The 12,427-nt window shown below is 34.2% G+C and overlaps 1 protein-coding gene across 1 annotated transcript in view; it reads left to right on the forward strand.

Annotated features, from left to right (window-relative positions):
- HEPH (hephaestin) overlaps positions 1-12,427 on the forward strand; it is a 146,664-nt gene that overhangs the window by 19,225 nt on the left and 115,012 nt on the right. Inside the window, exons 7-9 of the mRNA XM_081125343.1 lie at positions 28-196; positions 1,497-1,633; positions 6,695-6,826. Of these exons, the coding sequence (XP_080981469.1) occupies positions 28-196; positions 1,497-1,633; positions 6,695-6,826 (438 nt within the window). The remainder of the gene's footprint in view (positions 1-27; positions 197-1,496; positions 1,634-6,694; positions 6,827-12,427) is intronic.

The following is a 12,427-nucleotide window of genomic DNA, read 5'->3' on the forward strand; positions in this document are numbered from 1 at the left end:
GGGCCATCCATGATGTTCTTCCTCCAGATGGCATGCAAGCACTCTACAATGTCAAGTCTTGCTCCATGTCCCCTCCCGTGGACCTACTAACAGGAAAAGTCCGGCAGTACTTCATTGAGGCCCATGAGATTCGGTGGGACTACGGCCCAACTGGTTATGATGGGAGTACTGGGAAAAATTTGAGGGAGCCGGGAAGGTAAGAGGCAGTGGGCTTCCTCTCTCTACTCCTGGTTTTAGTCCCAAACAACACTATTACTCCCTCTCAGAAATCTCTCACTTTCACTTGGGGATCACAATCATTGTCTAACTGGAGTTCTATAACACAACTGTTAACCAAATTCTTTTGACCCCTGGACAGCTTGCTCTTGGAGAGCTACAAAGTGTTTTGTAGGAATATGACATATTCCTATAGTATTTGAGACTGTCCTTGCTGTAATCTCAAACTACATTCAGAAAAGGAGGCCCAGTTGAAATGTCATTTCTCCAATTCTTCTTTATTTTATCCATTCTTTACCTCCTTGCACTTTCTTTTCTTTTTCATAGTCTGGAAGAGGCACTTATTATTTTTTTTAATTTTTGTATTTAAATTTATCTTTATTGTGGAAAGTATTACAGATGTCCCCCCTTTTCCTCACTGCTCTCCTCCACTCCACACCCACCCCACTGAAGGAGGCATTTAAGCAGGAGTGTAAAAAGCACTCTGAGAAATGTAGGAAATAGGGGAAGCAACCTGCCTTATGGCCATTTCATAACCATCATTTTGGAGAAATTTATTCAAATTCTCCTGCTTCATTCATGACTCAAATTGAGCAAGATAGAACAGGTTAGTTCTCTTTTTAGTTGCTAGGCCTTAAATTATGCATACTCACTGGCCTATCAGTGATTCCAGGTCTTTCACAGAAGAACCACTTGGTAGATAACTAGGAAAGCTTGGGGGAATATCCTAAATCACCCATCATGTTTGTTTTTCCAGCAAAAAAGTAATGGAATGAATGTGCAGAAAACATAGGAAAGTGAACACGAACACTTGGGTCTCTATTACTTCTAGCATCTCTAACTGGGTTTGCTGAGCTTATCGGTTTTCATTATGGGATTAAAGGTATTCTTTATTAAGGTGAGAGAGAATCTTGATTACCTAAAGATAATTAAGGACAGATGTAAGACTATGTAACTCAGGAGGGCAGGACTGGTACTAGTATCTGGAACTTATAAGCAAGATTTCAGCCTACTATAAAAATAATTGTAATCATGAAAACTATCCAATAGTAAGAAGGATTGCTTTCTCTGAAAATGAGTTCCCTGACTTTGGAAAGGCTGAAGCAGAAGCTGCATATTATTTGTTAGTGGTGTCATGTTGACTGAGCAGAAGCTAACCTGGATGATCTCTGAGGTCTTTCCTAATCATAAAGGTCCATAACTTGATGAGACCAAGGGTGATATGGGAGTCTATTTGATGCATAATTAAATCATGTGACATTTGCCTCCTTATATGCCAGTGGGCCAGATAAATTCTTCCAGAAGGGCTCCAGCCGAATTGGGGGCACTTACTGGAAAGTCCGATATGAAGCCTTCCAAGATGAAACATTCCAGGAAAAGGTACAGATGGAGGAAGATGAGCATCTTGGAATCTTAGGTGAGGAATTCTTAACTTATGAAATTAATTGACTAGAGTCATGGGACCTGGGGAAGACTTAGTAACTGGAGCTTGGGGGCAGCTCAGAGATACGCTCTAGACCAGCATTTCCCAAAGTGAGTACCAGTAGATGAGTGTTTTGTGCAAAAAGGTTATGGATCTGAATGTGTTTGCAGAGTACTAAGTTAAACATAGTCAAGTAAAAAGGAATCAAATAGTGTTCTTTGCTGCAGGGCTTCTCAGAGCTTTGGATTTATTTTTGTTTATCATGAATCTCCAAGATGGAAATAGAGTCTGTAGCATTTCTTATACTTTACTACAGACCTGTTTTTTCAGTGAACATCTGGTAGTACAGTTGTTGAGATCACACTTTTTAAAATATTTCCATAGGTGCATTTCTGAAGGGCTATATATAAAGCAGCAAGACTGTCCAGGTTCCTGGCAATATGGGTCCAGGAACAGATTAACATGACATGCAGATATGCTTGCTATAGGAGGGATGCTTAGAGCCTGACTTGGAGAAAGTACCCAGAAGGCCTAAAGCACTGCATTGAAACAGTATAATGATGTTGGGTGTGCTTTTATCACTTAATGAAGCCAGAAAATAAAATAGATCCGATGGGAGAAAACTTTAGATATGAAAGTAATGAAGTGTATTCTAGGGTTAGATGTTTGCCAGTTGATTCTAGGAGATCTGAGCATGCACAGTACGGCTTACATCAAATAAATAGGAAAATATATGAAGAAGAAGCATACCTCGGAAAAGAGGATGGACAGTGAGTATTAAGGAGCTCTCATTAGTTTGTGTTCAGTATGGGTCTTGGGTCTTTTTTCTTCACTTTTTTATTGTGGTAAAATATGCACAAAATAAAATTTACCATAGTAACCATTTTAAGTGAACAGTTCAGTGATATTAAATGCATTCAAAATGTTATGGTGAACCATCACCACCTTCTATCTCAACTCTTTTCATCTTGTAAATCTGAAATTCAATACCCATTAAACAGTAATTACCCATCCTCCCCTCCCCCAGGTTCCACAAGCCACCATTCTACTTTCTCTGTCTATGTTTTTGACTACTCTAAATATCTCATATAAGTGGAATTATACAACATTTGTCTTCTTGTGAGTGACTTATGGCCTCAAATCTCATTCATGTTGTAGCATATTACAGAATTTTCTTCCTTTAATAAGGCAGAATAATATTTTATTATATGCATATACTACACTTTGTTCATCCATTCATCTATGGACACTTGGGTTGCTTCTATATTTTAGCTCTTGGGAATAATGCTGCTATGAATATGGGTTGAAAATATGTCTTTGAGACATGATTTCAATTCCTTTGGGTATACACACAATGGAATTACTGAGTCATATGTTAATTCTATTTTTAATTTTTTGGGGGACCACCATACTGTTTTTCACAGTAGCTGTATCATTCTAAATTACCAACAACAGTGCAAAAGGGTTATAATTTCTCCACATCCTTGCTAGTACTTGTTTTCTGTTTTTCGGATTTTTTTTTATAGTAGCCATCCTAGTGGATGGGAGAGAGTATCTTATTGTTGTTTTGATTTGCATTTCCCTAATGATAAGTGATGTTTAGAAGTTTTCCATGTGCCTATTGGACATGTGTGTATATTCCTTGGTTAATGTTTACTCAAGTCCTCTTCCCATCTTTAATTGAGTTGTTATTTTTTGCTGTTGAGTTTTAAGAATTATCTTATATACTAGATATTAACCTCTTATGAGACACATAATTTGCAAATATTTTCCCATTCTGTAGTTTGCCTTTTTACTCTGTTGATAGTGTCTTTTTGTTATACAGTTTTCAAAAAGTTTTATAAAGTCCAATATGTGTTTTGTTTTTTGTTGTTACCTGTACCTTTGGTGTGATATCCAAAAAAACATTGCCAAATCCAATCTCATGAAGGTTTTTCCCTATGTTTTTTTATAAGTTGTATTGTTTTAGGTGTTATATTGAGGTCTTTGATCTATTTTGAATTAATTTTGTATATGGTGTTAGGTAAGGGTTCACCTTCATTATTTTTCTATGGAAACCTAGTTTTCCCTGCAACATTTGTTGAAAAGACTGTCCCCATATATGTGAGGGTTTATTTCTGGGTTCTCTAGTGTATTCATTGGTCTATATGTCTGTCCTTGTCCCTGTACCATGCTGTTTTGATTACTGTAACTTTTTGTAAGTTTTAAAATGAAGAAGTGTGAGTCTCCCAGTTTTGTTCTTTGTTTTCAAGACTATTTTGGCTATTTGGGATTCCTTGAGATTCCATATGAATTAGATTTGCAAAATCATCACTGGGAATTTGATAGGGATTTTAATGAATCTGTAGATTTCTTTGGGTAGTATTGACATTTTAACATATTAAGCCTTCCAACTTATAAACATGGAATACATTTACATTTATTTATGTCATATTTAATTTATTTCAGTAATGTTTTAGAGTTTTTATTGTACAAGTCTTTCACATCTCTGCTTAAAATAATTCATAAGTATTTTATTCTTTTTGATGCATTATATATGGAATTATTTTTGTAATTTCTTTTTTAGATTGTTCATTGTTAGCGTATAAAAATGCAACTGACTTTCATGTGTTGACTTTATATCTTGCTACTTTGCTAAATTCACATATTCTAACAGCTTTTGTTTTGGTGTACTCTTTAGGGTTTTCTGCAAATGAGATCATATAATCTGCAACAGAGATAATTTTACTTTTTTCTTTATAATTTAGATATGTTTTATTTCTTATTTCTTGACTAATCACCTTGGCTAGAATTAGCAGTAATATGTTAAAGAGAAGTGGTGAAAGCAGGCAACCTTGCCTCATTCCTAATCTCAGAGGAAAAGCTTTCTGTCTTTCACCACTGAGTGTGGTGTTTTCTGCAAGTTTTTTAATATACAGATTTTATTATGTGGAGAAGTTCTCTTTTATTTCTAGTTTTTTTAAAGTGTATATTTTTATCATGAAAGGTGCTGAATTTTGTTATGTGCTTTTTCTGCATCAATTATGATGATCATGTGTTTTTTTCTTTTATTTTGTTAATATGGTGTATTACATTGATCAATTTTTGTATGTTGAACCATCCTTGCATTTCAGGAATAAATTTCACCTGGTCATGGTGTATAATTATTTTAATAAATTGCTGATTTTGATTTGCTAATATTTTGTTAAGGATTTTTGCATCAATATTTGTAAGGGATATTGGTGTATAGGTTTTTTTTTCTTCTTGTAATGTTTTTGTCTTTGATAACATGGTAATGTTGGCTTCATAGAATAAGTTGAAAAGTGTTCCCTCCTCTTCAATTTTTTGAAAGAGTTTGAGAAAGATTGCTATTAGTTCTTTAAATGTTTAGTAGAAATCACAAGTGAAACCATCAGATCCAGGGATTTTCTATTTTTGAAGATTTTTTATTACTGATTCAATGTCCTTACTAGCTGCAGGTCTATTCAGATTTTCTATTTCTTTATGATTTAGTCTTGTTAGGCTTTTATGTTTTTGGAATTTGCCTGTTTTATCTATGTTTTTCAATTTGTTGATGTACAATTGCTCATAGTACTTTCTTATAATATTTTATTTCTGTAAGATCAGTAGTAATGTCCCCACTTTCATTTCTGATTTTAGTAATTTGAGTCTTCTCTCTTTTTCTGTCAGTCCATCTAGCTAAAAATTTGTCTATGTTGTTGATCTTTTTGAAGCACCAACTTTTGGTCCTATTGATTTTTTTAATTGTTTTATTGTTCTCTATTTAGCCTATCATTAATAAATTTTCTTCTTTCTACTAGTTTTTGGTTTAGTTTTTCTTTTCCTGTTTTCTTAACTTGTAAAGTTGGGTTGTTGATTTAAGATCTTGCTTTTTTCATGTAAGTGTTCATAGCTATAAATTTCCCCCTTAGCACCACTTTCACTGAATGTCATGTTTTGGTATGTTGTGTTTTTATTTTCATCTTTCTTTAAGCATTTTCTAATTTTGTGTGTGATTTTTTTCACTGATCCATTGGTTTTTTTAAAAGTGTGTTGTTTAATTTCCACAATTTTGTAAATTGCTCATTTTTTCTTCTTTTATTGATTTGTAACTTCATTCCATTGTGATTATAGAAGATAATTTGTATATCTTTTTAAATCTATTGAGGCTTAATTTGTGGCCTAATATATGGTCTATCTTGGAAAATGACCCATGTGCACTTGAGAGGAATATGTATTATGTTGTTGTTGGGTAGAGTGTTCTTTATATGTTATATCTAATTGGTTTATTGTGTTATTTAAGTGTCCTATTTATTTACTCATTTTCTGTCTGGTTGTTTTATCCATTATTATGCTTGGGATATTGGTCTCCAGTCTTGATTAGAGGTGAAGCATTAAGTGTGGACATTGAGTAGAACCTATACCAGACACTCTGAATTAGGGTTAGAGTCAACATAAATTCTCAGGTTATTGTTTTGGTATTTTTGGTTGGTTTCAAAAGTGACCTAAGCTAGTTCAGAGATGGTGGGTAGTGGAGCAAAGAAAAGTCCAGTAGTCATGGCTAGACTAGTTAGTCCAGGGCCTTGATAGAAGATATAATTTATATGCTTAAAATTTATTTACAATTAAGGCAAACTCAGATATTTAGATGGGTCCTACAAGGAAATGCAACTGTGAGAACTAGGACAATAAAGGCAGGGGAAATGGAATTGTACATAACAATGGGGTGGGAGAAAGCCCAAACTTTAGATATAGTCTCTGTTCCTAATCAGTCATTTAGATTTAAGATCAATTTTACCTCTTTGAGCTGCAGTTTCCTCATCTGTAAAATGAAGATATGCCCTGCTCTGTACACTTTACAATAATATTTGAGGATAAAATTGATATAATGGATTTTAATGTGCTTTTTATAGCTATAAATTTTAATATACTTGGAAGGGTTTATTCTTATTATTGCAAAAAGAGAAGTTCTCTATCTTTTTCACATCCCTTTTTCTTTCCCTCCCTTTTTTCTGTTTCCATCCTCTTATGCCATGCCTGTTTTCATTTCCATTGTCTCTCCTTCCCATTTAACAGGACCAGTAATCCGGGCTGAAGTGGGTGACACCATCCAGGTCATCTTCTACAACCGTGCCTCCCAACCTTTCAGCATGCAGCCTCATGGGGTCTTTTATGAGAAAGACTACGAGGGAACTGTGTACAATGATGGTGAGCAGGCAAGGTCTCCAACTAATGTGGGCTGCCGGTAATACCAGGTAGCTCTGTAGGGAAAATAAATAGGGAGTGAAGGAGGGAGAATGAGGCAGAATTAATAGCCATATGAAAATGTTGTTGAGTGAATCTATGATATTATATCAAGGAAGATCTGGACTCAGTAAGAGACATGTTTTAAATATTTTCTGATTATGAAAATAGCATATGTATTATAGAATTTTTAAAAATGTAAAAATTATAAAATAAATAAAATTATTCATAGATAATTTGCCATTACATTTTTATACACCTTTAAATATTTTTTGTGCTTATTAAATGTATATATGTATAGATTTGTGAATATATGGTTTTTACAGTTTTGTATCATATTATTTTCACTAACCATTATATTTTGTCCATTTTCCAATTCCATAATAATATTATAAATATTTTAATGGTTATATAATTAACAAATGGATTTGCCATAATTTATTTACTTTGTCCTCTATTATTTGTACATGTCATTTTTTATTATTTTAGAATATTGTAAATCATTGAATGCATTAAATGAATACATACATATTGTTTGCATTACTATTTCAGGAGCAAATACTAGAAGTGATGTTTGGAAATTAATTTTTTGTTTTCTCTGAAAATAATATTAACACATGCTAACCCAAAAATATCAAAAATAATGAAATTGTAAAGGGCAAAATTTGCAGACAAATCTATACTAAAAGAACATCCTACAAGGCAACTGGTCTAATCCCTTTAAGAAGTCAATGCCATAGGGAAAAAATTAAAGAGACAACACCAAGGGCAACATGCAAACTTGTCTGATCCTGTTTATAAAAAAATATCCTAGAACAATTTCCACATGAGAGATAATTTTGGCCTCTTCCCCTGAAATTTCAATAAGTTAACCAAAGAATTGGTTAACTTATTGATTCAACAAAGAATTCCTTACTCAACACAGGGGCATGCCTGAGGGACCAGCACATTGAAACATCTACAGGTGGGCAACCAGAAATAAGTGGGGAGACAAGAAGGGAGGAAAGCTCCAATTGCCCTCAGACACAGCTCTCAGAGGTGAGGAAGCCTGCAGTAGCAGAGCCTGCCTTCAGCTGGCTGGGAGGAACAGAGAGCTGTGGGTGCTAGTCCAGCAGGGCCAGCAGAGAGAACAGTGGCTGAGCCTGCAGACACCTGACAGAGTGTAGAGTTCTGCCATGCTGCTGTCTACTGTCTGACAGGGGTGTTTCTGACAAAGAAATGGGACCTCAGAGTCCTGCCATGTCTTAGACTCCCAAACTCACCTCCCATTGCCCTCAGTGTTGGGTCAAGTAATATTTTATCTGTAAACCAAGAGCTATTGCAGTGGAACCACTGTTTCCCTCTGTGATTAATCCCTGGGTTTGGTGCTTGGGGCTGGACCCCACAGAGATCTGGAGTCTGAAATTGCCATTACTGTGAGGGCAAAACAAACCCCACCCCCAAACAGCACAACTGTACTGGCTTAGGGAAGCCTTAGAGGTCAAGTCTGGGAAATCACAGAGGTAAAAAAATCTTGTAATTCAACGACATCTACTGGGAAATAGTAGATAGACCTCTTCAGAGAATACTGCTATAGAAGAGCTATTTATTCCTAGACAAAAAGAGTAAAAAATCAATAAAGAAATATCGGCCCCTATGAAATGCTAGACCAAATGAACATAACTGACATTTACAGAGCCTTTCATCCCAGAACATCAGATTATACATTCTTCTCCAGTGCACATGGGACATTCTCAAAGATAGACCACATGTTGGGTCACAGAACTAGCATTGACAACTTCAAGAAGATTAAAATTATATGAAACACATTCTCTGACCACGATGCCTTGAAATTAGAAATCAACTGCAAAAAAGAAGTAAAGAAGCCCACAAATACATAGAGATTAAACAACATACTACTTAAAAATGACTGAGTCAAAGAAGAAATAAAACATGAGATCAAAAGATAGAGACAAATGAGAATGTCAATATAACATATCAAAACTTCTGGGATATAGCAAAAGCAAGAATAAGAGGGAAGTTTATATCATTACAGGCCTAGCTCAAGAAACAAGAGAAATCCCAAGTAAAGAACCTAACATTACATCTTAAAGAACTAGAAAAAGAACAAAAGAAACCCAGTCAGCAGAAGAAAGGAAATAATAAAATTAGAACAGAATTGAATGAAATAGAAAACTAAAAGATTACACAAAAAAATTAATAAAACAAAGAACTAGTTCTTTGAAAAGATTAATAAAATTGACAAACCCACTAAACAAAAAAGGAAAAAGACCGTATAAACATAATCAGAAATGAAAGAGAAGTCGCCAGAGACATTAGAGATATAAAAAGGATCATTCTAGATATTATGAAAGGCAATATGGCACCAAATTCAATAACCTAGAAGAAATGGATAAGTTCCTAAAAATATGTAACCTTCCTAGACTAAATCATGAAGAACTGGAAAATCTAAATAGACTGATCAACAATGAGGAAATTGAAACAACCATCGAAAACCTCCCCAAAAATAAAAGTCCAGGATCAGATGGCTTTACCAGTAAATTCTACCAAACACTCAAAGAAGATGTAAAAAACTATCCTTCTCAAACTCTTCCAAAAATTTGAAGAAGACGCAATACTTCTTAACACATTTTATGAGGCCAATATAACCCTGATACCAAAACCTGGCAAGGATAAAACAAAAAAATAAGACTGTAGACCAATATATTTGATGAATACAAATGCAAAAATCTTAAACACAATACTAGCAAAATGAATACAGCAGTACATAAAAAAACAACAACATCATAATCAAGTGGGGTTCATTCCAGGGGCACAAGGAAGGTTCAACATATGTAAATCAGTCAATGTAATACACCACAGTAACAAAAGAAGGATAAAAGTCATATGATCTTATAAATAGATGCAGGAAAAGCATTTGATAAGATACAACATCCATTTATGATGAAAACACTCAATAAAATAGGAATACAAGGAAAGTACCTTTACATAATTAAGGTCCTATATGATAAACCCTCAGCTAATATGACACTCAATGGTGAAAAACTGAAAGCTTTTCCTCTAAGATCAAGAGCAAGACAAGGATGTCCACTCTCACCATTCTTATTCAACATAGTCCTGGAAGTCCTAGCCAGAGTGATAAGGCAAGAGAAAGAAATAAAAGGTGTCCAAATAGGAAAGCAAGAAGTAAAACTGTAACTTTATGCAGATGATATGATTCTGTATATAGAAAACCCTAAAGACTCCACCAAAAAACTATTAGAAACAATAAACAAATACAGTAAATTTGCAGGATACAAAACCAATGTACAAAAATCCATTGCCTTCCTGTAGAGTAACAACGAAACTTCAGAAAAAGAAAAGAAGAAAAAAAAACACACCAATTCCTTTTGCAATTGCAACCAAAAGAATAAAATACCCAGGAATAAACTTAACAAAGAATGTGAAAGACCTATGTGCTGAAAATTGCAAAGCATTATTAAAAGAGATTGATAAAGACACAAAAAAATGGAAAAATACCCCGTGTTCATGGGTTGAAAGAATCAACATAGTGAAAATGGCCATAGTACCCAAAGCAATATACAGATTTAATTTAATTCTCATCAAAATACCAATGTCATTTTTTAAAGAAATGAACAAGAAATCATCAGATTTGTATGGAACCACAAAAGACCCTGACCAGCCAAAGCAATCCTGGAAAAAAAGAGAAGGAAGCTGGAGGTATCATGCTGCCTGACTTCAAATTATACTACAGACCTACGATAATCAAAACAGCATGGTATTGGCACAGAAACAGTCACAGAGATCAGTGGAACAGAATAGAGAGCCCAGATATAAAACCACATGTATATGGGCACATAATTTTCGACAAAGGAGACAGAAACACACAATGAAGTAAAGACAGTCTCTTCAATAAATGGTGCTGGGAAAACTGGAAAGCCACATGCAAAAGAATGAAACTGGATTACAGTTTGTCCCCATGTACAAAAATTTACTCAAAATGGATCAAAGACCTACATTTGATATGAAAAACACTTCCCATCTCTCTCCTTTAAGAATTCATAAACTTTTAAAGAAGGGAGTGAGGGTGAAGGAGGTCTTAATATATGGTTTTAGGAGAAGACATGACTTTGGGTAGTGGGCACACAGAGCAATATACAGATCTTGTAACATAGAATCCCACACCTGAAACCTATATGTTCATATTAACTGTTGTCACCCCAATAAATTTAATTTTAAAAAGTATCCTAAGGACATTTTGGAAATAACTGTAAAATTTTTCTTATAACCTGTATATTAGATGATACTAGTAATATTAGGGTATTTTGTAGGTGTGATAACGTTATTGTGGTAATACAGGAGATGCTTACTAATTATTTAGAAATAAAATATCATGATGCTTACATTTTACTTCCAAATGATTTAACTAAAGCAAACAAAAACTGTATGTGTGTGTGTATGTATAGATATACATTCACATAAATGTAGATGAATTAAAGAACATAAAATGTTAACAATCAACTCCAGGAGGCAGGGTGATTATTGTACTAATCTTTACTTTTTTCTGTATCTTTGAATGTAAACCAAAAAAAGACTCCACCAAATGTAAAGAGTTGGGAACAATGAGTGAAAAAGAAAAGAGAAGTTAATACCATCCTAAATTATACCACCCTGTTATGGGTTATACTACAAATATCCTTGTGTATGTTTCTTTGCACACTGATATTATTATTTCTCCAGGATATATTTTTATGATGTGGCATTAATATCTCTGATGATACACACATTAAAAAATTTGGTACCTGTATCCAAATTACTTTCTGAAACAATTTGTAGTCAACTTTGAATTCCATAACAGTAAATGACAGAAAGGACTCATTTTCTTACATCCTCACGAGCACAGAGGAGCCATTTTGACCTTTGTCAAAATGTCAGTCTTGTAGGCAAACAACAACAAAACTCACGGTTTTTATGATTTGCGTTAGGTTGAACATTCTTTTTAGTATTTATTACATATCTTACAGTTTTTGTAGCCATGAATCTTTTTCAAGGCTTTTGATACATTTTACCAACTTTTTCCCCCCCAAAAAGCGATTCTCATTTACCGTTTTTATAAGTGAGTGAGAGGAGTAAGAGCTATCTGAAATTATTATTATTATTATTTTTATTTTTATTTTTATTTTTATTTTTATTATTATCTTGACCCAAGGATATGGTTTTATTGATTTTAGAGGGAGGGGAGAGGAGGGGAGGGAGAAACACATCCATATGAGAGAGAAACATTGATTGGTTGCCTACTGTGCACACCTCAACCAGGGATCAAACCCACAGCCTAGGTATGTGCCCTGACCGGGAATCTAACCAGCAACCTTTTGGTGAATGGAACAATGCTCCGATCAATTTAGCAACACAGCCAGGGCTGAACTGATTATTTTAATTTGTAAAATCTTGCTAATTTGACAGGCAAAAAGTTATCTAGCTATTTTTTTTGTACTTCTTTGATTACTATTAGGTTTGAAATTTTAAAATAAAATTTCTGTGCATGGCTTGTCCATGACATGTGTC

This window comes from Miniopterus schreibersii (assembly GCF_964146895.1).
Source record: "Miniopterus schreibersii genome assembly, chromosome: X".
Taxonomy (NCBI): Eukaryota; Metazoa; Chordata; class Mammalia; order Chiroptera; family Miniopteridae; genus Miniopterus; species Miniopterus schreibersii.